The sequence below is a fragment of the Xyrauchen texanus genome, chromosome 21 (assembly GCF_025860055.1).
Source record: "Xyrauchen texanus isolate HMW12.3.18 chromosome 21, RBS_HiC_50CHRs, whole genome shotgun sequence".
In the NCBI taxonomy this organism is placed as follows: Eukaryota; Metazoa; Chordata; class Actinopteri; order Cypriniformes; family Catostomidae; genus Xyrauchen; species Xyrauchen texanus.
Genome location: NC_068296.1, coordinates 12,530,330 through 12,555,263, shown reverse-complemented (window position 1 = coordinate 12,555,263; position 24,934 = coordinate 12,530,330). Strand labels below are relative to the sequence as shown.

The following is a 24,934-nucleotide window of genomic DNA, read 5'->3' as shown; positions in this document are numbered from 1 at the left end:
TGTTAACATTAGTTAATGTGCTATAAACTAACATTAACTAACAATGATCAATTGTATTTTTATTAACTTAAATTAAATATGAATAATAAATGCTGAAAAAATATAATGTTCATTGTTTGGTCATGATACCTAATGCATTAACTAATGTTACCGAATGGAACCTTATTGTAAAGGGTTACCGTAATATAAAATAAAACATAATTTTTCTGTATAATGTTCAGTAAAACAAAATGTAAAAATAAAAAACATTTTGCATTGGAATAAAAAACACAAGACTCCAGCCAAGCCAGATTTATTTTTAATCCTGGATGGTAATCCATATTAATTGATGTTTTAGCTCATGATGGACCTTTGGCCTTGTCTTTAGTGCAAAACAGCAACATGCAGACAATATGGGTAGTTTAACAGGTAACAGTTGTGAGTCTACTGTAGTATTTACTAACCACATGAAATGTCTTTATCAGGTTTAATCAGTCCCGTCATCTCCACCTCTACATGCCAGCAGGGCTCGGAATGCTTGCTGCAATAACCTCAATCGTCTATTACCATAATATTGAGACCTCCAACTTCCCCAAGCTGCTTATAGGTATTTATTGAAATGTAGTTACCAGACAGTTTGTCTATGCCCTATTTATTTAAGGAAAAACAGAGTACAAATACACTTATCATAATGTGGTTTAAAATATTCGTGAAATATTTATGTTCATATTTAGCATTGCTGATATACTGGACTTTGGCCTTTATCACCAAAACCATCAAGTTTGTGAAGTATGATGGTCATGGAATCGGCCTGAGTGAGCTGCGCTTCTGCATCACAGGAATGTTGGCGCTCATCTATGGCCTGCTACTGGGTGTAGAGTTCAATGTAATACTGCGGAGGGTGAGTATAGGGTTAAGGGATTATGGAGTGTGTTTGTGTAAACCGTATATCTGTAATACAGGCAGAGGATTAATAGAGAGAGTGTTTAATGCAAATGCATATGTACACTGTGTAACATTTGTTCAATTTTTTAAACCTTTAACATTAAAAGTGTTGTTTTAGTGCCAATTTGACTTTAAACACAACGTCCAAAAGGGGAAAATGTTTTATTAAAATATGCATTGTACACTGGCGGCCAAAAGTTTGGAATAATGTACAGATTTTGCTGCTTTGGAAGGAAATTGGTAATTTAATTCACCAAAGTGGCATTCAACTGATCATTTTTTTGTCTAAAATGCTTTTGGCACAAATCACTCATTCACATGTAAAAATCTTCTGCAGATCATTTGTTTTCTTTGAAAAGAATTAAACATTTTGTGATCAGTCTCATATCGCTCCAAACTCGTATGCTACGGGGAGATGATTTCCAATTCGATTAGTCAACTTCAACCCATTCAACTGAAATCATCTTACAGAGAAAATGCTTAGTAACCATTTGCCTCCATCTCAGACAGTAAATTAAGCCAAGGGGACACTCATTCTTTAGGTACAGCATGATCCCCTCTGTCTGTTGCATAATAGTGTTTGTAGAAATTGTCCTCCCACTCTATGTGGAATTAAAATGGTGAAAACCCTGGGCTGGCAGTATTTTAGAGTATTTTAGAGCTGACTCAAATGGCACTGCAGTGCACATTGAACTTCTGTTGTTATCCGACAGATGTTTGCAACCCTCTGTCAGTTCAGTCAGTGGCAGTAAATCCCTCTATGTTCCTTTGCTTTGCTAAGCTGTTTATCAGGATGGGTTGTGTTTTATGTATTCTGAGGTGAACAGAGGCTTGTGGGGGAGGGGTTTGTTTTCATCCGCGTTCGTTTCAATTGTCCCCTTTCATCCCAATGCACACCCCGGACTGCCTGTAGTTGAAAATTATTTGACAAAATTAGTTATCTTTAATGTTTTGGTGTACTTCCTTTTGAAACAGGAAGTTGAGGTGAGACGTTTCGAAGACGTTTCTTGTGAATTTTAAATATGTATATCTGCTGAAAGTTGTTTTGGCAACTTTTACGAGTATCTTAACTTATAGATGACCTCAAAGCTAACAGACCTAGACTTGCTTTCCATAGGGTTGATATATTTAAGAAAGTGCTTCATTAACATGTATCTCACAATAATGTTCTCTATTCTGTTTCAGCGCTACATGTGGTTTAAACATCCCACAGAGGTGAAGCCTCCTGATGATCTCCAGGATTTGGGCGTTCGGTTCCAGCAGCCTTTCGTGAACCTGCTGTCTAAGAGCACATACTGGTGGATGAACACCTTCATCACCTCCGCACACAAGCGTCCAATCGACTTGAAAACCATTGGCAAGCTGCCTATATCCATGAGGGCTCTTACCAACTACCAAAGGCTCCGCAAAGCCTTCAATTCACAAATGGTAAGGTAAATTCTGTTACTGCATTAAAAGGATGAAGCATCAAAGATAGTGATGGGAGATTTTGCCATTTTAATATTTATTAATTAATTTAGATTATCTCACATTTTCTAAATGTCATGATATACCTTCTAATTTGTGTTGTAAAACTTGATGTATCGGGGGCCGGAGTAGCTCAGACTACCACCCCTGGAGTCACGAAAGGCACGCCCCTCCCCAGGGAAAGGGGGGTGTACGTCATGCCGGGGGCTCCCCAGCCTGAGAGAACGAGAGAGGAATGTGGCAGGGGCAGAGGGCGGGGTCGAGTCGTGATTATACACACCCGGTCCCTTATCAGGCTAATCAAGATCGTTTACCGACATGTCCTTCATGTGTGTGTGTTTGTCTTTTGTTTAAGTTATTCATTAAAATATGATTTATGTCATCAAGCCGGATCTCGCCTCCTCCTTCCCATTGAACTGCGTTACAATGCTTAATAAGTATTGTTCATTGTTAGTTCATGTGAACTATTGTTGTTAACTAATGCTAACAAATGAAACCTTATATATAACCTCCATTTATTTAACTCTCTAGTAACCTGGGTTACACATCCACTTATAACCAGAGTGCTTTATGTCCTTAATACAGCAAGAGTTGTTTTTTATCCCTTTTGTCATGAAACACGAAAGCGACTTCTTGAAACAGATTAAGCTTATGTAAGATATGGTTGATGCCGAACAATTTGTTTGGGTGTGCAGTTTACATAATCTGTACAACTTTACTAATTGTCCAGTTCTAAGAAGATTAAAATGAAATATATTATCCAAATCTCATAATCCTTACACACATAAAAACCTCTAATCATTAAAATTTGTCTAGATTTGTCATCTAGTTGGTAAACAATGTTCACCAAACTCAACAAAACTACTTTCAGTGAACTCACTCATCATCTTTCGCTCTGTGTGTGTAGGAGAAGGGCCCTGTGCCTCTGAAAGGGCCGAGGTGGATCTGGCGTGCTTTGCGTCAGGCATTCAGCAGACCTCTGGTGCTAAGCATTACTTTCCGCATCTTGGCTGATCTGCTGGGCTTTGCTGGTCCACTCTGCATCTCTGGGATTGTTCATCATATCAGCAGTGACAACCACACCTCTCTGCCTCCGGTAACAATGTATACTCATTTTCACAAATAGTGGCCCAAAAAGTATTTGGACACTTAGGCCACACTTAAATTGTTTAAATGTCATTGCATTACATTACACATATGCATCTGTAAAAGTGGCTGTAAACAATTGGTGCTAGATCTTTTCTCAAAACGAATGCCACTCTTTGTCACTAGTTTTGCGATTACTATAAACCAAATAGTGCCAATCTTATTTTAGTGGATGTATCAGCGTAGTGCTTCACATTATCTATAGACATGTTCTACTAACGATTGACAACCAGAAAGCATCCATATACTTTGTGTCTTCATTTTGAACAGTAAATCTATTGTTTTATTATTTAAAACATGTTTTTGGATGACATGGTTTGCTTGTGAAATGTGGTTGTGCTATCTTTCTTTAAATTAAATGCCACTTGCTTGGTATTTTGTTGTCTAATGTTATAAATCTTTATGACTGAAGTGTCCAAATACCTTTTAGGGCCACTGTACTTTTTGTTGGTAATCTTACATTTTTATATTAATGTTTAAGTTTATATATAGCTAGTCTTACTTGCCACTGGGGTTTGATCATAATGTTTAATGTATATAAAAGTGTTTGGACCAACCTCTGTATGATTAGATTTTTCAGAACATACCTTAAACAAGAAGTATTATAGCAGGAAGTACTAAATGGAACAGCTGGCAGTTATGATATATTTTCTTAGTGCAGCACCTATTTTAAAATCTGCTCAGACAGATGCCACTTTGAATGTGTAATATCCATATTCTTGAACACAATGTGCAGAGAAACACTTTTGCAGAGATACAATTGCACTTGTGTTCCTTAATTGTAGGGTCAAAAAACAAACATAGTGTTAGGGATACCTTGTCTTGTGTCACCGTTGCCCCTTATTTACCTTTTTGTCCCTTTTGTTTTCCGTAGTTTTCACTTTTGTCTTTTGTTTAGTTCCATAGTCTCCTTGTCAGCGTTCATGTTCTCTGTCATTGTTTTCACCTGTCCCTCGTTAACTTGCCTTTTGCCTCTGTTTATTCCCTCGTCATCTTGTTGGAGTTCTGTCTGTTCATTGGTCCCCTGTTCCTGGGTTCATGTATTTATATCCTGGTTTTTGGTTCAGTCCTTGTCTTTCGTTGAATGTTGTTAGCCCGGTATGTGTTCCCTGCCTGTTTTCTCAGTCTTGTGTTTATTTCCCCATTGAGGGTTTTTCCTTTGTTCCCGAGTTTTCCGTGTACCTGCCTTGTTTGTTTTGTTAATAAAGTTGGACTGCATTTGGATCCGCATCTCCTCGTCTGCCTTCGCTGCCCATTCGTAACAGAACGAAAGACCAAACATGGATCCAGCGGTTCGAAAAGCGAGCTGTCAGCTGCTCAGCCTTAGTCAGGGAAATCGTCCGGTGGAGGACCACATCCGCGATTTCCTCGCGATTGCGAGTGCCACCGAATTCCCTGACTCCGACCTGGTGGGGTGTTTCCGGGCGAGCCTGAACAGTGCGCTCAAGGAGCGGTTGCCACTGGACGCTCCACGCGTTCGTGGAGGAGACTCTGCTGGCCTGCGGTTCACCCGTGGTTCGTCCCTTCACGCCTGCCACGGCCAACGAGCCAGCGTTGCCAGCTTCGTCCGCCCGGCGGATAGGGCTGCAACTAACGACTATTTTAATAGTCGACTAGTCACCGACTATTGAAACGATTAGTCGACTAATCGAATAATTATTAAATTTTTTTACAATTTAGCATGAGATTGCTTTAATTCTGTGGAAAATGATAGTAAACACAAGAAAGAAGGGGGTACTTCAATGAAAAATGCATATTTTATTGAACTTTGCTGCTGATAGGCCGATTCATACTAAAAGTAAATAAAAAGGCCCTGTCTAAAACCAATTAGGCACAGTGCTAGGTCAGTATAGACATAAATAATACATAAATAAAGAAACTATCATTTTTATAAAGGACAGGCACATTTGTTTTATAAGAAAAAATAAAGTAAAATCAAGTAAACATTTTCTTCCTGTAAACCAGGGGCAGGCACATTGGCAGCAATAAAACAGTAAACAAAAATATTAAGTGCATTTTGTGAGATACATTCAGTGGTCAATCTGTTGCAAAACAACTTTACAACTCGTCTCAACATTATGAAATCTAACGGTTTTAAAATAAGCTTTCAGAGTTGTCTGAATTTAAATTGTAAACATGGACTGTGTGATACTACCTGGACACAAACCTGTCATGGTTGACAGACCGAGTTTAAAATCAACATGAGGCTCAGGCTATGTCGTTCAGTTTATTCATATTAAGGAAAGTCAGCATATTAGCTTCCATGTTATTTAAATCTTACCGAAATCTTACCGAGGCGAGTTCGAGGCGAGTCAAATGCCGTTTCATTCAACTGTCCGACGTGCTTTCTCTTTAAATGTTCGTGCATCACCGAGGTGCTGCCGTGATACGCAAGGACTGCTTTGCAAACCATGCAGGTAATCATTTTATTCGCCGTATCCAGGCTAAAATGCTCCCAAACTTTAGATGTTTTGGTACGCGCAGCTGCTGCGTTGGACCCCGCCATTTCTGTATGTTATCGCTCAGCAGAGACGCTAATGCGCATGTGCGACTCTCGGCAGAGATTGTAATGAAGAGAGGTGCCTTGGTCGGAAAAAAACATGTCTGGTGACAACTTCGACAATGAAATTCATTGTCGACTATTTCTATTATCGATTTTTGTCGACAACGTCGACGAATCGTTGCAGCCCTACCGGCGGAGTAGGAGAAGAGGAAAGGCTTCTGCTCCCCAGTCTCCGCCTGCCACGGCCAGCGAGCCAGAGCCCACGCCTGCCACGGCCAGCGAGCCAGAGCCCACGCCTGCCACGGCCAGCGAGCCAGAGCCCACGCCTGCCACGGCCAGTGAGCCAGTAGCCTCCGACGTCAGCGAGCCAGCGCCTGTAGCCTCTGACGTCAGCGAGCCAGCGCATGTAGCCTCTGACGTCAGCGAGCCAGCGCCTGTAGCCTCCGACGTCAGTGAGCCAGCACCTGTAGCCTCCGACGTCAGTGAGCCAGCGCCAGTAGCCATGACCGTGCCAGAGCCAGTAGCCATGACCGTCCTAGAGCCAGAGCCAGTAGCCATGACCGTCCAAGAGCCAGAGCCAGTAGCCATGACCGTCCAAGAGCCAGCGCCATTAGCCATGACCGTCCCAGAACCAGCGTCTTCCGAGCTTTCCAGAGCTCCGCCTCCCGAGCTTTCCAGAGCTCCGCCTCCCGAGCTTTCCAGAGCTCCGCCTTCTGAGCCTCCCGAGCTTTCCAGAGCTCCACCTTCCGAGCTTTCCAGAGCTCCGCCTCCCAAGCTTTCCAGAGCTCCGCCTTCCGAGCCTCCCAGAGCTCCTCCCGAGCTTCCCAGGGCTCCGCCCCTCGAGCCTTCTAGGGCTCCGCCCCTCAAGCCTCTCGAGCCTTCCAGAGCTCCGCCTTCCGAGCCTCCCGAGCTTTCCAGAGCTCCGCCTCGAGCTTTACAGAGCTCCGCCTCCCGAGCTTTCCAGAGCTCTGCCTTCCAAGCCTCCCAGAGCTCCTCCCGAGCTTCCCAGGGCTCCGCCTCCAGAGCCTCTCGAGTCTTCCACGGCCCTTCTCCCCGAGCCTCCTACGGCTCAACCTCCCGAGCCTCCTATGTCTCTGCTCCCAGAGACTCCAGAGCTTTCTAGGGCTCCGCCTCCCGAGCCTCCTACGGCTCCACCTCCCGAGCCTCCTACGGCTCTGCTCCCAGAGACTCCTGCGCTTTCTAGGACTCCGCCTCACAAGCCTCCTACGGCTCCGCCTCCCGAGCCTCCTACGACTCTGCTCCCAGAGACTCCAGAGCTTTCTAGGGCTCCGCCTCTCAAGCCTCCTACGGCTCCTCCTCCAGCGCCTTCTACAGCTCCACCTCCAGAGCCCCCTACGGCTCCGCCTCCCGAGCCCTCTAGGGCTCCACTTCTCAGCCTTCCGAGCCTCCCAGGGCTCCGCCTCTCAAGTCTCTCGAGCCTCCCAGGACTCCGCCCCTCAAGTCACTCGAGTCTTCTAGGGCTCCGCCTCTCAAGCATCTCAAGCCTCCTACGGCTCCGCCTCTAGAGCCTCCTATGGCACCACCTCCATCGGCGCCGCTGCCAGAGCCTTCCAGGTCTCCGCCTCTAGAGCCTCCTACGGCGCTACCTCCCTCGGCTAGGCCACCTGAACCTGCCCCTGTCTGGTGGCCTTCTCCCAGGGCCCCTGACCCTGTTCCTGACCTGTGGCCTCCTCCCAGGCCTCCTGACCCTGTTCCCGTCCTGTGGCCTCCTCCCAGGCCTCCTGACCCTGTTCCCGTCCTGTGGCCTCCTCCCAGGCCTCCTGACCCTGTTCCAGTTCTGTGGCCTCCTCCCAGGCCCCCTGACCCAGTTCCAGTCCTGTGGCCTCCTCCCGGTCCTCCTGACCCTGTTCCAGTTCTGTGGCCTCCTCCCAGGCCTCCTGACCCGGTCCCTGTCCTGTGGCCTCTTCCCAGGCCCCTGACCCAGTTCCAGTCCTGTGGCCTCCTCCCAGGCCTCCTGACCCGGTCCCTGTCCTGTGGCCTTTTCCCAGGCCCCCAGACCCGGTCCCTGTCCTGTGGCCTCCTCCCAGGCCTCCTGACCCTGTTCCCGTCCTGTGGACTCCCCCCAGGCCTCCTGACCCTGTTCCAGTCCTGTGGCCTCCTCCCAGGCCTCCTGACCCAGTCCCTGTCCAGTGGCCTCCTCCCAGATTCCCCAAACCTATCCTTGCCCTGTGGCCAGCTCCCAGACCTCCTGAACCTTCCCTTGCCCTGTGGCCAGCTCCCAGGCCTCCTGAACCGGTCCCTGCCCTGTGGCCAGCTCCCAGGCCTCCTGAACCTACCCTTGCCCTGTGGCCAGCTCCCAGACCACCTGAACCTGTCCTTGCCCTATTTGCCCCCCAGGACATCCTGCCTGCCCTGTGTGCCCCCCCGGACTCCCTGCCTGCCCTCTGTGCCCCCTTGGACTCCCTGCCTGCCCTCTGTGCCCCCTTGGACTTCCTGCCTGCCCTTTGTGCCCCCCCGGACTTCCTGCCTGCCCTCTGTGCCCCCCGGGACCTCTTGTCTGCCCCTTGTAGCCCCCTGGACCTCTTGTCTGCCCCTTGTTGCCCCCTGGACTGCCTGTCTGCCCCTCGTTGCCCCCTGGACTGTCTGTCTGCCCCTCGTTGCCCCCTGGACTGTCTGTGTGCCCCTCGTTGCCCCCTGGACTGCCTGTCTGCCCTTCGTTGCTCCCCTTGGTCTGTCTGCCCACCACAAGCTTCCCCCCAGTCAATGGACATTTGTTCCTGTTTTTTGTTCTGTTATGTTTGATCATCTGGAATCCGATCCTTGAGGGGGGCTATGTTAGGGATACCTTGTCTTGTGTCACCGTTGCCCCTTGTTTACCTTTTTGTCCCTTTGTTTTCCATAGTTTTCACTTTTGTCTTTTGTTTAGTTCCATAGTCTCCTTGTCAGCGTTCATGTTCTCTGTCATTGTTTTCACCTGTTCCTCGTTAACTTGCCTTTTGCCTCTGTTTATTCCCTCGTCATCTTGTTGGAGTTCTGTCTGTTCATTGGTCCCCTGTTCCTGGGTTCATGTATTTATATCCTGGTTTTTGGTTCAGTCCTTGTCTTTCGTTGAATGTTGTTAGCCCGGTATGTGTTCCCTGCCTGTTTTCTCAGTCTTGTGTTTATTTCCCCATTGAGGGTTTTTCCTTTGTTCCCGAGTTTTCCGTGTACCTGCCTTGTTTGTTTTGTTAATAAAGTTGGACTGCATTTGGATCCGCATCTCCTCGTCTGCCTTCGCTGCCCATTCGTAACACATAGCACTTATAAAAAAAAACTGATGATTTACATTATTGTTTTTTTTTTTTTTTAATTTTTTCTGGGGGAAAAAGACTGACATTGGAAGACTGACTATTGCTCGAAATCTTACAACTACAGTACATTTGGTTGCAAAGGAGATTATTTTTCGGTTCTTGCTTTAAATTAATGGTACTCTATTTCCTTAAACACAATTCTGATGGCGTAGTTCTTCATACATCCTATAAGCAATCGAACACTCTTAAGAGGCTTCAATTGAACAAAATTGCTCTGATATATGCCTTCGAGTCGTAGAGGCTTATTTCAGGCTATTATGTGCTCATGAAGGCTTTAATAAATGTGTTGTCTTTTTTGCATTCATAAATGGCCTTCCTTTTCATTTTCTATTCTGCACTTGTGCTTGTTTTTGAGTTGACCATAATGGTTTTCTTTCTTTCTTTCTTTCTTTCTTTCTTTCTTTCTTTCTTTCTTTCATGTGTCAGTGTGCCTTTAATTTATTATACTGCAATACTGTAAAAAAAAAAAATCTGTATCACAGCAATGAGAATCTAATTACAAAAACTGTAAAAATGTGTTTTCCAAATTTTGTTTATGCAAGATCTTTTTGTTTTTTCTTTAGATTTTTGGGGGAACAAAATATCTGTACATGTTTTCACCCACTGTTTGATAAAACGCTATTAACAGGGTTTTTATACACTTTCTTTGGCAGGTGAAGCTGCTTGGAGTGCACTTCATTTCCTCTGAAGCGTTCTTAGCAAATGCATATGTTCTTGCTGTGCTGCTCTTCCTGGCCCTGCTGCTACAGAGAACCTTCCTACAGGCGTCTTACTATGTCGCCATAGAGACTGGAATAAAGCTCAGAGGGGCCATACAGGTGTGATTTATCTATCGATCTCTCAATTAAAATGTGCAGTGTTCTGTTTCAGTATGTTTCAATTATAATGTCTTGCCATCAAACCTTTAAAAAAAAAGGTTTTATAATAGAACACTGCACAGGTTCAGTGATGTTTCATATACCATGGTATTTACATGGTACTCCAATGCACTTCAATGTATACAAAAAAAAATATTCAGTACCTATATAAAAGAAAAACATAACATTTGTACCATGCCCATGTTTAAAAACCTTGGAAATACAATTATAATGTTTTTTGTACTCTTTGTTAGTGCAATTCACAGCAAAACATCTAACATGCTGAATTTGACTGTTATAGTAATGTAAATGAAAGTTAATGTAAATTAATGGTATTTACAGTAATTGTACTTACAAATTGGAATTTATTATATACATTTATTTATGTATTCAGTTCCATTCTACTGGCTAGTACTAACCAGAAAATGTTTGTTATGGTTCTTCTTCCTGCAGACTAAAATTTACAATAAGATTATGCGTCTGTGTACCTCTAACATGTCTATGGGTGACATGACCACTGCCCAGATCTGCAGTCTGGTGGCCCGGGATACCAACCACCTCATGTGGTTCTTTTTTCTCTGTCCCAATCTCTGGGCCATGCCGGTTCAGGTAATGTATATGTTTTATATTATTGACTTACCATAACCCTGACCTTCAAACCCTAATTCTTGAGAGAGATAACTTTCCTAATACAGGTGAAACTCGAAAAATTAGAATATCGTGCAAAAGTTCATTAATTTCAGTAATTCAACTTAAAAGGTGAAACTAATATATTATATATACTCATGACAAGCAAAGTAAGATATTTCAAGCCTTTATTTGATATAATTTTGATGATTATGGCTTACAGCTTATGAAAACCCCAAATTCAGAATCTCAGAAAATTAGAATATTGTGAAAAGGTTCAGTATTGTAGGCTCAAAGTGTCACACTCTAATCAGCTAAACACCTGCAAAGGGTTCCTGAGCCTTTAAATGGTCCCAGAGTCTGGAGGAAGAATGGAGAGGCACATAATCCAAGATGCTTGAAGTCCAGTGTGAAGTTTCCACAGTCTGTGTTGGTTTGGGGAGCCATGTCATCGGCTGGTGTTGGTCCACTGTGCTTTATTAAGTCCAGAGTCAACGCAGCCGTCTACCGGAACATTTTAGAGCACTTCATGCTTCCTTCAGCAGACAAGCTTTATGGAGATGCTGACTTCATTTTCCAGCAGGACTTGGCACCTGCCCACACTGCCAAAAGTACCAAAACCTGGTTCAATGACCATGGTATTACTGTGCTTGATTGGCCAGCAAACTCGCCTGACCTGAACCCCATAGAGAATCTATGGGGCATTACTAAGAGAAAGATGAGAGACATGAGACCAAACAATGCAGAAGAGCTGAAGGCCGCTATTGAAGCATCTTGGTCTTCCATAACACCTCAGCAGTGCCACAGGCTGATAGCATCCATGCCACGCATTGAGGCAGTAATTAATGCAAAAGGGGCCCAAACCAAGTACTGAGTACATATGCATGATTATACTTTTCAGAGGGCCGACATTTCTGTATTTAAAATCCTTTTTTTTATTGATTTCATGTAATATTCTAATTTTCTGAGATTCTGAATTTGGGGTTTTCATAAGCTGTAAGCCATAATCATCAAAATTATATCAAATAAAGGCTTGAAATATCTTACTTTGCTTGTAATGAGTCTATATAATATATTAGTTTCACCTTTTAAGTTGAATTACTGAAATTAATGAACTTTTGCACGATAGTCTAATTTTTCGAGTTTCACCTGTAGATCTGTGTTTAATAGGGTGCAAGGACAGATAAGAATATAATATAATAAATCATGATAAATAAATAATGAATTCATTAATATGTTTTTGATGTGTTATTTTCATGCGTAGATTGTCATTGGCGTAATTCTCCTGTACTACCTGTTGGGAGTGAGCGCTCTGATTGGTGCGACCGTCATCACTGTTTTGGCCCCCCTGCAGTATTTTGTAGCCACTCGACTCTCACGTGCTCAGAAGAGCACTCTGGTAAGAACTTGTTAGCATGGTTTTACTCTACCTTACATTGAAAAGACATTTTGTGGTACTGTGATACTGTCACTACACAATATATACCGTAGCTTAAAAAAAGAAAGCTACACATTCCTAGACAACTTGTGTCCCCAAAGTGTCTAATCTAAAGTATTGTCAATTGATTGAGAAAGTGAGCCTTTACATAGCTTCTTAGAAGCTTTGCTTCTAGGTCACCCTTGCTTATTATGAGATATATTGTATGTATTATATCACCATAATTTTATTATAATATCAATCAGTCAGAGTTGTACATGATTACCATCATGACTGAGGTAGAGGGTGATTGTGCTTAGTGATAACATCATAATGGATGTGTGTTACAGGAATACACTAGTGAGAGACTGAAGAAAACCAATGAGCTGCTGAGGGGAATCAAGATCCTGAAGCTGTACGCATGGGAGCATATCTTCAGATCCAGTGTGGAGGACACTCGCAGAAAAGAGCTGACCAACCTCCGAACATTTGCACTCTACACTTCCCTCTCCAGTGAGGTTCTAATTTAGAGTATAGATGCACTAATTCCAAATTCAAAACACAAAACAAAAATAAAAATAAATAGTTCACCCCAAAATTAAAATTCTGCAATTTTCTCACACTCATGTTGTTCCAACACCATATGACTTTATTTCTGATGAAATGTTAGACTGATGAGACATTACATACACTCAGAATGACAGACTTTTACTGTATGGAAAAAAGATACAGTGAAGGTGAATAGTGACTGAGGCTAACATTCTGCCTAACACCTATTATTGTGTTCCATAGAAGAAAGAATGTCATATGGGTTTGTAACAACATGAAGATGAGTAAATGATGACAGAGTATACATTTTTGGGTGAACTATCCTTTTAAGATCTGCAAAATCAAATCTGCAAGAGTAGGGTAAATTCAGTTAAATTTGACATAAATTTGATTTCGAAAGTGGCCCAATGGCTCATCCTAGTTTAATATAATTTTATAATATAATCAGAAAATTAAAACATTTAAAATAGCTCACTTTTACGTTACAGAGAATTTAAAATTTCAGATCAAGAAACATGATTCCTTTCAGAGACATGATCAGTTGCAGTATATTAATTATTCTTTCACATTTTGTTTTATGCAGTTTTCATGAATGCTGCCATCCCAATTGCTGCTGTTCTCACAGTGAGTTTTTGACTGGTGTTTTACTTAAAAAACGTTGTTCACCCAAAAATTAAAATGCTGTCATAATTTACTCAACCTCATGTTGCTCGAAACTGGTATGACTTGCTTTCTACCATGAAAATGTAATTTCATTGCAACCTTTTTTTTTAACAATGTAAGTGAATGGCTACTGAGGCTAACAATCTGCCTAACAGGACCTTCTGTGTTCAATTGCAGAAAGTAAGTCATATGAGTTTGGAACAGCATGAGGGTGAATAAATTATGACATAATATACATTTTTTTGTGAAATATTTCTTTACATTTATTCATTTGGCAGACGCTTTTATCCAAAGCGACTTACAAAAACCAAAGGTTTTTAAAACCAAGGTATTCTCTCGCTCATTCATTACTGTGCATTTTACAATGCAAAAACCAGCCCTTTTTAAAATGTTGAAATTTTCGAATTATAAATAATCACCTTGAAATTCACAAATGATCTAAAGAAGGATTATTTGAAGACTTATTTTATGTAATTCATACTTCATACTGCATCTTTAAATGTGAGAGTTTGATTTGTGTAAATCAGGTTTTAGGCAATTCAAATGTTCTCTGTTTATCAGATATTTGTGGTTCATGTGCACATGCACAGTGCCACAGACTTCGATCTGTCCCCCGCTGTGGCCTTCGGCTCTCTCTCACTCTGCCACATCCTGGTTACGCCCCTCTTCCTGCTCTCCAGTGTCTTACACTCCACTGTCAAAGCTCTTGTAAGGTGAATGACAGCACTCTTTCTCAATATGGGCATTATGATTTACAGTATTTGCTATTCATACACATTAATAACAAAATTAAGCTTTCAGTCTTTTCAGCCTCATTGTTTCTTTTCTATATTTGTCCCACCGCTACAGTGAATTTAATGTCATCGAGCCTTAATGACATGATACACAAAATATTTCCTCTTTCACCTATTTTCAGTGTGCAGAAATTGAGTGAATTCCTTAGTAGTGCAGAAATTGAAACTGATAAGGAGCCTATAGTCCAAACCCCAGAAAACAACCATGGCGACATTAAGTCTGTCGTAAGTATAGTACCACACAATTTAAATGAGAGATAATAATCTTTGATGCTTTTCTTAAGACATATACAAGAAGATCAAGTCTTCAGAAAGATCATGGGAGCAAATCCCTTCAGCCTTGTTCACATATTCAGTGGAAATATAATGCTTAACAAGCATAAATTGGTGCTCACTTATGTTTGTCCATTTCATATTATATTTTCTAATCAACCTATTGTGAGTGAATCATTCCTCCCAGGATGGAATTAACAGTTTTTTTGGTCTCATTCCCCTCAGTATGCATTACAGCTTCAGGCCAAGCTGGTGAATCGTAAGTACAAAGCCAAACAGGATGTTAACAGGAACTTTCAGCAGCAAGAACAGGAACTGATGGATTCAGTTTCCCAGGAGGGGGAAGTCTGTATTAAGGTACAAATCATATAATCAATTCATTGAGTGCAATGTTGATCATCAATATATTTCTGTTTACAGTATTTTAGATACCATTAAATATAAAGCACAGTTATTTCTATCAGGAAGACTTGCAGACTTGAGTAAGATGACATTTATTTGATAAATATGAAACAGGAATGTAATGTCTCTCTTTGGCATAAGCCCCATCTGGCAGTCCAAAGAAGTTGTACTCAGAACCGTTAGATCCTGCCAGAAATACGGAGCAGGGGCGAGGAGCCTACCTCCGTGCAGGACGGGACTCAACTGATGGCAGTGGGGTGGTGGAGGTTGCAACAACTGTAAGCAGACTTAATATTACTAAAGTAATGGCTGACGCATGCTAGGAGTTACCTAGCTAATGGTGCGATTATGTACTGCTGCAAGTCTTGCTGCTAGAACTACGCTTCGCTTACATTTACAATAAAAAAGTATACTAACAGTTATAATGGTTATAATAAACAGTTACTGTAATAATGGTCATAATTAATGAGAACAAACTAGCAAAAGAGTTAAAGGAATAGTTCACTCAAAAATAGAAATTTTGTCATCATGTCATTCCAAACCCATATGATTTTCTTCCTTGTGCAGAAACACTGTGACTCACTTTAAGCTTAAGAAAGGAGCCAAAATTTTTATAAAAGTAGACCATGAGACACGTAAATCATATTCGAAGTCTTCTGAAGGTATACAATATTTTTTGGTGAGAAACAATCCAGAATACCAGCTAAAATCTTGACATCATTTGCACAATCAAAAGTGCTTTAAGATAACATCCTTCAAAGTGGCATGTGTGTGCACGTGAGACTTTGAGTTTTTCACTCAAATTCAACATTTCAAAGTAATATGGGTTTGGAACAACATGAGTGTGAATAAATGATAACAGAATTTTTTACAGAATAACAAATATTTATTTAATCATTTTATTAAGAAAATAATAAAAGAAAAACAAGCACTTTGTGTTCTTCTGTTGTATATGGGTAGATTGTTAATGGCTACTTCACATGGACACAGGGATGCCCAACTTTAACCAATATCGACATAAAGGTTCCATTCGGTGAGGTTCTGTGATTGGATATGATCATGTCTATTGTTGCTTTACTGTTATACATACATAGACCTTTCAAACAGCCACTATTTTATATTTTTGGTTTTTTTGTTTGTTTATGTGCTGTGTATCAGGTCAGCTGACGATGATCGTAGGGCAGGTAGGAAGTGGGAAATCCTCTCTTTTGCTGGCTGCGCTGGGAGAGATGCAAAAGGTTTCCGGAAATTTAACATGGAACAGGTGAAACACAGAGAGTGCTCAAAATGAATGCTGTATTAAATCAATAGCATACAATATTTTATTTTCGCCTGTTAATTTGATTGTGGTATAATGTTAATACTGCTGCATTTTCCCACAGTTTACCCAACAGTGATTCAGAAGATAATGTGAGGTAAAACATTATGTTGTTGTTCATATTAAAGGGATAGTTCACCCAAAAATGAAATTTCGATCTTAATTTACTCACCCTCATGTCGTTCCAAACACATATGACTTTCTTTCTTATGTTAAACACAAATGTTTAAAGGAATACCACAGTCTGCCTATTCAATGCAAAGGCAGTGGACAGTGACTTACCTGTACTTTAAAGCTTACAAAAGCACCCAAAAGTATCATTGAAGTCATTTTTCAGTGAAAATCTTGATGTGTTTTGCTTGTTCATGAGTCTATGAGAAAAGCTTGTTCACAGTAAGGACTTGCTTGCATGCAAGGACTTGTTTGCGTTGTTTTTATTGCTGAAGTCATACAGATTTGGAACAACATGGTGTGAGTAAATTATGACAGAATGTTATATTACTAATACTTTAAATGGAATGATGGTACAACTTTAAAAAAATCTTCTAGTTTGTTTTCCACAAAAATCTTTCTTCTAATAATATTGTACAAGATAATTTTTATAGACACATGTTCTGTAAAGATATATGCCTTTTGTGTCTTATAGATCACATTATTTGAGTGGAAGACATTCACCCACGTAATTATTACACTATCATTTTACTTTAATTTGATATTATACTTTAAGAGGCATCAAGAACCTGAAGCTTTGCTCCTGTTTTTCAGGAAGAGAGGTTCAGTAGCCTATGCTTCTCAGAGGCCTTGGCTCTTAAACGCCACAGTTGAGGAAAACATCCTGTTTGACATGGCCCCCAATGTGAAGAGGTATCCTTCATTGACTCTTTCTTCACAGCTACAGCTGTACTTAAAATCGAGTATAACCCTATAATTCCCTAATGTAACTGATGTCCTGAATTCCTTCTTGTTCAGTCATGTGAGAGATATCTGTGGATGCAAATGGACCCTTTTCCTTTGGTTTCCTCACACCACTCTGCACAAACACTAAACCTCCTTCCGCGTGTTTCACTTTCAGTCCAGGGGCTACAGGGATTTTTTTTTCTGCCTCATTAAAAAAAAAAAGAAATCTGGAAAAAAGAGGTGTTTTCTCAATGGAATTTCAATGGAAATCTCAAAAATAACTGTTGTCTGAGAAAAACAAAAATTAAAGCTTGTCTAAGAGATGTAGCTTTAGTGTTATGTAACAGATATGTTGCCTATTTGGCAGATTTCTCCTCTATGAGTCCTTTAGCAACCAGTAAGACATGTCATTTTAAACCGACAATTAACAGAGTATCAATGCAGTAGTCCATACAGGGATGCCTTGTGCATTATATACCAAGTTTTTTGAAGTTATGATAAACACGCTGACATCACCATTATGTCAGAATCTTTTCTAGATTGTAGAAAATTAGAGAACTTTGTGTTTAACCCTGCTGTATAATAATTTTAAAGTACAAATATCAATGAATACATGATTTTGCTGTTGTTCCATACGTCTCCTCAGGTATAAAGAAGTGATTGAGATCTGCCAGCTACAACCAGATATTGATACACTACCTCAAGGTGATCAAACAGTGATTGGAGAAAGGGTATGTACGAGATGTCAATAGTGTCTTTTGTGTATGCATAGGTGTCAATTTGCTTATTACAGCATAAATTAAGCCAAGTGCAATTAATTCTGTTTCAGTAGTATGTTTGTCTAAAATAATTTAAGGGGCTGTTCATAACGAACAAGTTTTCTTGTCCATCTGGGATGTTTTTCAGTAGTTTTTCTATGTAAACATGCACTAGGCAGATATCTTTGACCATTGTGCTGCGTCTCTGACGGCGTGATAAGTAAAAAAAACTTCAACCTTTAAAAATGCATCTCGCGACACCTGAGATCTGTTCAATTTGTTCCGCTGTGTCTAGGTATTTTTACTGCAAGTACGGGTTTGGTCTGAAAGGCAACTTATTCATTTTATGAATTTCTCTCCTCCAGGGAATCATTCTTTCTGGAGGCCAGCGTCAGCGAATCAGCATAGCTCGAGTCCTTTATCAGCGGACCAATGTGGTCTTCCTGGTGAGTTCGGCCAAATGTAGACTCTGCGTCTCTGCACTAAATTCATCATAATTTAGCAAACACATTTTCAAAAGCATATTTGTTCTTCCATCATAATAAAAAGAAGTCAACACCCCATCATTTTTACTTTCAGGATGACCCATTTTCATCTCTTGACATTCACCTCAGTGATCACCTCATGCATGAAGGAATTGTCAAGTTCCTTCGACAGGAAAAGAGGACTGTTGTCTTGGTTACTCACAAACTGCAGTACTTACCTCATGCAGACTGGGTGAGAAGATTTCTAGAACTGTTCTTCAATTTTCAAGGGATTTATATACAGTGCATCCGGAAAGTATTCACAGCGCTTCGCTTTGACATGGCAAAGGCTGTGAATACTTATGTACATATGATTTTTTTCATTTGTAAAAAATGTGCAAAGATTTCAAACAAACTTCTTTCACCTTGTCATTATGGGGTATTGTTTGTAGAATTTTGAGGAAAATAATGAATTTAATCGATTTTGGAATAAGGCTCTAACATAACAAAATGTGGAAAAAGTGAAGCGCTGTGATGCACTGTATATACTTAATTATACTTCATTTATTATATATAGTCAGTTATAAAAAAATACAATACAATACAATTTGGATAAAAGCATCTGCTAAACAGAATAAATGTAAACATCCTACTTATACAATATTTTTGTATCACCATTTATTTGGGTTTGTATTGCATTGTGAATATTGTAATAAAGAATGGTCTGCCTATTTGTTGTCCAGCTGAAATATTTTTTCCATTATTATGGTCCTATAGATAATATCAATGCGAGATGGGACAGTGCAGACTCAAGGGACATTAAAGGACATCCAGTGTGCTGAACCTGATTTGTTTGAACAGTGGAGAACCCTAATGAACAGACAGAACAAGGTAAAAAATACTTCTTCTTTGAGATGTTCTACTTAAGTCTACTATATTAGCATTCTTAAATATTTCCTCAGGAAAACAGTACTGAATTGAAGAGAAAGAGTTTCAGGAGGGCCATGTACTCTAGAGATACCCTGGCCACAGAAGATGAGGATGAAGGTAAAATGTCTCATTAAGTTCATCTAAACATATAACTGTGCTTCTTTTATTGAGATTAGTAACCTTGTTGATGAGACCAGCTATAGTAACTGCTGGTTTGTGCTGGTTCAGCTGGTAGACCTGCATAGCCAAGCTGGTTGACCAAATATATATTGCTGGTTTAGCCTGTTATAAAGCTTGATGGGGACACCAGCAAACCAGTATCCAAAATACCAGATACTGTATGCATGTGACCAGCTAAGCTGGTCTTTTCAGCAGGGATCACTGAGACTACGCAAAAGAAGACGGATGATACATGTATTTGTTTTAATATGGGTTGGTATTATTGATTGTTATTAGAATATTAATGTATTTCTTAGAGTTTAAATTGATTATTGGTTATTGTCTTACAACAGTTTCAGTCATGTCTTGTGTTGATCATATTGAGTTCGTTGTGTCATTACTTGGATGTTTTAACGACACATTATCCACTTCAGCATCGATTGATTTAACTTAAAGTTGCTGTAAGCGATTTGTTTTTTTCATGGAAAGGTATACAAAATTTGTTCCTACTCCCTGAAAGACATCACTGAAATATGTGTCCTGAGATATTGCACCGGCCTCTGTGACAGCAGTAGACTCTGTATGCAAACCAATATTTGTCCCGGGGCCACAGTCTCTGATGCTTTCTACTTGTCAATCATTTTGCGCCTTCTCACTGGATTATAGTTGCAGCGACTTATTGAGGCTTAATGCCATTTTTATGCCATGTTGTTCATAACAGTTGTTATTTGATGGCACTATTTTGCTGCTGTTTTTGACAACCGCTTCTGCTCGATGTTGGGCTCTATAAAGCTCATCTGGTATCGTTAGAGTGCAGGGTTTTAATAAGAGGGGGTGTGGCTAATCCAACGGCTCAGTTTGTAGAAATTCCAGAACTGCTAAAATCTCCTACAGCACCTTTAACTCTTTATTTGATGTTTGCTTGAAACAAGGTGCTAGCATATTTATATCTGTAATAAAAACATTAGCCATGCAGATTTTTCACTTTTGCAAGTCTGCTTTCCAAATTACATGTTATAATCCTTTCACATCAGCATTAGTTGAAATATTTCACCTTGTATGCTGCATATGTCGATGTATCATCTGTTCAGCTGCAGTGTGCATTTGTCTCCAGTGGTGTTGTTATGTGATTTCTAATGTCCTTGTTTTCATATTTATTGTGGCTTTTCCCATGTGCATTTATGGGAAATGCCCAGCTGCTGATGTTCCTGTTAGTGAAGTGAAAGGTCTGGAATAATGGCATGAATCCTTTGAGTAACCTCTGGTACAAATGAATAGCATGCCGCCTGGGGATGTTAAGAATTCTCGTAGTTAGTGAAGCTTTTACAATGGAATGAAAACTCCTCTAAATCGGAGTGCAATACATAGAGTTATGTAATACATCACAACAATACAATACACAAAACATTTATTACGTTCCTTTGAGCCGTGATTATCAAATAAGCATTATTCAGCATGTTGGTGGTTAGTAATTCATAGTGCTTTATATACTCGTACAATCCAATGTTACGCTACTGTTATCGCATTTGTGATAATTAATTAACATCCCAAATGCAGACGCATCCTGCATTGTTTTCATGCTCATGATAATATGCTCTATGGTACTGCACAATCCTATTTAAGTCTTAGAGGCATGAAATGCATGAACCATGTTGAAAAAAAGCTGCACCTTATTCTTTTTTTCTCTGCCTTCTTCTAGTCACCTACCCAGTTTCCTTTGATGCCATGCATGAGTGCATTACAATTAATATACAGCATTTATTCATTCAAACAGACTTTAGAGAAATTAAATCTGTTTGATGGAAATGACGCTATTTATCACATACTGAATCTCTAATACATATTTTAAAATATCTTATGATCCCAAAATAAAAAAAGTAAAAATCCTTATATCTGAAGTGTGTAATTTCTGCACCACATGCAGAACCATGCACTTTTTTTGCTTCAAATCTATGTTTCAATAATTCATCTTGGTGCTGGTTGGTTTGGCTCATGGCTTAGAACTCTTTTATGAAGGATTGTATGATATCCCTATGGAAAACATACTAAGAAACATACTTTCGTAGCAAAGATGGCTGAAAAAGTGGGTGAGCACTGTTGCGCTCAATGAGTGCCCATAAATGCCCCTGCCAAACAACTGCCATTGCAATGAATGGGAATGTTAACGTATAGAACTACTTGGCTCAAATGAACAGAAACTGCTAGAGGCACATAAATTGCACACTTCCCCTTTAAATATTTTATTTATTCCGGCTGATCTGAGTGTCCCCTCTGGAATTAACATGGTGAACTAAGCTTAACCTTGCCCAGATTTAAACTGAATGGTGTTTAATGTGTTGTGTTTATTGCAGACAGCTCAACCACTACAGATGAAGAAAGCCTCAGGGCGGAGCTGCGTTACAGGACCACCATTCCCTGGAGTTTGTTTGCAACATACCTGAGAGCTGCAGGCCTGTTGCTGATTCCTCTACTCGTTCTCTCTCAGATCACTAAACACACCCTCATGGTTGCCATAGACTTCTGGCTCGCTCATTGGACATCACACGTCATAGAAGCACAGATCGAAAGTGCTGAGAGGAACTGTACCATAACACAGGTGAGAGACAGGAAGAGAAAGACTTTCTCCTCTTATAGCTTAGTATGCAGATTTAACTATATGTATAACATTTGTAGATTGATGTGTAGGCTGGTTCTGTGGCACTTTGAAAACTTTGCTCTGCTTGAGCAACCCAACATGCAAATTTCTCGCTCAACCAATCGTGTGAGTTAAGGGTGGGGTAATCTGTTTGTTCATACCAATGGAAGATGGGAAACGTGTTTGAAAATAGTCATTATTGTTGCAATTCGGTTTGGTACCACTAGTGGTAATTACCACAGAAATTACATACTGCAGCCTTAATTTAAACGTTATTGAACTGTTTTAAACTGAATACTTTTCACAGTGAATTTGCAGCACATCATGTTTTCTTAAATGAATAGTTCACCCAAAAATGAAAATGTTCTCACAATTTACTCACCCTCATGCCATCCCAGATGTGTATGACTTTCTCTCTTCAGTAAAATACAAACAAAGATTTTTAGAAACATATTTCAGCTCTGTTGGTCCATACCATTGCAATTGAATGGTTGCCAGAACTTTGAAGGTCCAAAAAGCATATCAAGGCAACATAAAAGTAATCCAAAAAACTTTTCTTTTTTTTTTTTTTAAAGTTAAATCCATATCTCCAGAAGCGATATGATAGGTGTTGGTGAGAAACAGATCAATATTAAGTACATTTTTTACTCTAAATCTCCACTTTCACATTCTTCTTTTGTTTTTGGCGATTCAAATTATTTGTGCACATCACCACATACTGGGCAGGGAGGAACATTTAATGTTAAAAAAAGGACTTATTGATCTGTTTCTTACCTACACCTATCATATTGCTCCTGAAGATATGGATTAAAACACTGAAGTTGTATGGATTACTTTTATGGTGCCTTAATATGATTTTTGACCTTCACAGTTCTGGCCAGTATTCACTTGTATTTTATGGACCTACAGAGTTGAGATATTACTCTAAAAAGATATTACTCTGTTCAGCAGATGAAAGAAAGTCTTACACATCTGGGATGGCATGAGGGTGAGTAAATGATGAGATAATTTTCATTTTTGGGTGAACTATCCTTTAACTTAGCCAGAATCCTTTGTCTATCCTGTTGGACGTGAATTGATGTCCTTATCATGCAGTCCAAAAATAGACCTTTACATGCATTTACACTTGTACACACACAGTCACACACATTTAGACATCACCAGGCTTTTTAGCCTCAAGGGTTTGCACACAGCTGTGTCTATCTTAGTGAAAGTCCCAGTGGACCTTGTGACCTCTACAAACACTGTTCTTAATTCCCAGCAGAATTATAATGTTTTCCTTCTGCAGAAGTGTCTTCTTAATTTGATAGAATGAAGATGTACTTTAAAAACATACTGAACTGTTCACTCAACTAAAAACATCCTCACCGGTCTTTAAAAAAAAAAAAAAAAGAGCATGAAATTAAACTGGAAAAAACTTGTTCTGAATATCCACAACTTACTGATGTAAGACTGAAGAATACATAGACATATGACTGCCCACATTTGATATAATTTTGAAGTAATATATAAAGTGATATACTTTATAACTTGATATGTAAAGTGATCGATATAAAGTGATTAATGTAAAGTGATTTTAACAACCACTATTCTGACCACAAGTCTTAAATGCACAGCAGCAAAAAGTGGCCTAAGGGTCAGAGAAAGGGTGGAAAATGGTCATGCAAGGTTAAATGATGACTTGAAACTTATAAGAAATAATAATTAATTTACAAGATGACCACCTGGGGGAAAAAAATATGATATTGTTGTGAAGATGCAACATTACACTGCTTTATTATCATTCTCTCTCTCGCTCTCTTTGTTAGGACTGTGAGTTCAGTCACTCATCATATCTACAGGTGTTCTGTGTATTGTGTGGTTTGGGTATAGTGCTGTGTCTGGTCACTTCTCTGGCTGTGGAGTGGACAGGCTTACGGGTGGCCAAAGAACTTCACTGCAGCCTTCTCCGCATCATTGTACTCGCACCCATGAGGTCGGTCTGTGTGTAAAACAGTTTAACGCTTGATGTTGACCATATAGTTTTAAAAGGTCTACTTATAATCTTTTAATTTTTGCTGTTGTGAATTTTTCCCCCAGGTTGTTTGAGACGACTCCACTGGGGAACATTCTAAACAGATTCTCAACCGATACCAACACAATTGACCAGGTAAATAAACAAGACTATGATTCTTAATCTGCATTTGTAATGTTTTAAATCGATATAAAAATATAATAAATTTGACAGTAAATCTCCTTTAATTGCTTGTCCAATTCACAATGGCTTGATATTGTAAGTGTATTATATTGTATAGCCTTGTGATTCCAGCATATTCCAGTGACCATGGAGTGTTTGAGTCGCTCCACTCTGTTGTGTGTGTCTGCTTTGGGCGTCATCTCTTACGTCACACCCGTCTTTCTCATCGCTCTGCTCCCATTGGCTACCGCCTGTTACTTCATACAGAAGTATTTCAGGGTAGCATCCAGGTTAGTCTCTCAAACTGCAATTCAAACAGGAGGCCAAAACTTTACAGGGTCATATCATGAGGAGCCACATTTTCTTTGATCTTTTGAGAGAAAAGTGCATGATGTGATATTAAAACACACTGTAACTTTCAGAACTCAAAATGTCCTCCTCAGTCCAATAAGACCATTTATTGAAACCAAGCTGTAAATACGACTCATTCCGTATGTCCACAACTTTCAGACAGATGAATGCAGTAACACATCACCATAAATTTTAAATAATAACAAACGTATGACCATACATGAAATAATAACAAAAAAATATGTCATCCTTTTAAAAGCAACACTTAAAACACAATGGGCCTTATTTATGAAACATTGGCAACCAAATTTGT

General features: G+C 40.1%; 1 protein-coding gene across 1 annotated transcript in view; it reads left to right on the top strand.

The window, feature by feature from the left end:
- The window catches only part of abcc8b (ATP-binding cassette, sub-family C (CFTR/MRP), member 8b), a 37,068-nt gene that overhangs the window by 4,941 nt on the left and 7,193 nt on the right, over positions 1-24,934 (top strand). The window contains exons 5-30 of the mRNA XM_052151925.1: positions 465-586; positions 714-880; positions 2,110-2,352; positions 3,299-3,487; positions 10,005-10,169; positions 10,662-10,817; positions 12,100-12,234; positions 12,603-12,765; positions 13,385-13,425; positions 14,026-14,177; positions 14,381-14,483; positions 14,757-14,888; positions 15,894-15,966; positions 16,092-16,197; positions 16,316-16,348; positions 16,898-16,930; positions 17,017-17,115; positions 17,795-17,879; positions 18,272-18,352; positions 18,486-18,623; positions 19,148-19,261; positions 19,333-19,417; positions 21,811-22,055; positions 23,903-24,069; positions 24,174-24,243; positions 24,403-24,560. Coding sequence (XP_052007885.1) covers positions 465-586; positions 714-880; positions 2,110-2,352; positions 3,299-3,487; positions 10,005-10,169; positions 10,662-10,817; positions 12,100-12,234; positions 12,603-12,765; positions 13,385-13,425; positions 14,026-14,177; positions 14,381-14,483; positions 14,757-14,888; positions 15,894-15,966; positions 16,092-16,197; positions 16,316-16,348; positions 16,898-16,930; positions 17,017-17,115; positions 17,795-17,879; positions 18,272-18,352; positions 18,486-18,623; positions 19,148-19,261; positions 19,333-19,417; positions 21,811-22,055; positions 23,903-24,069; positions 24,174-24,243; positions 24,403-24,560 — 3,255 coding nt within the window. The remainder of the gene's footprint in view (positions 1-464; positions 587-713; positions 881-2,109; positions 2,353-3,298; positions 3,488-10,004; positions 10,170-10,661; positions 10,818-12,099; positions 12,235-12,602; positions 12,766-13,384; positions 13,426-14,025; positions 14,178-14,380; positions 14,484-14,756; positions 14,889-15,893; positions 15,967-16,091; positions 16,198-16,315; positions 16,349-16,897; positions 16,931-17,016; positions 17,116-17,794; positions 17,880-18,271; positions 18,353-18,485; positions 18,624-19,147; positions 19,262-19,332; positions 19,418-21,810; positions 22,056-23,902; positions 24,070-24,173; positions 24,244-24,402; positions 24,561-24,934) is intronic.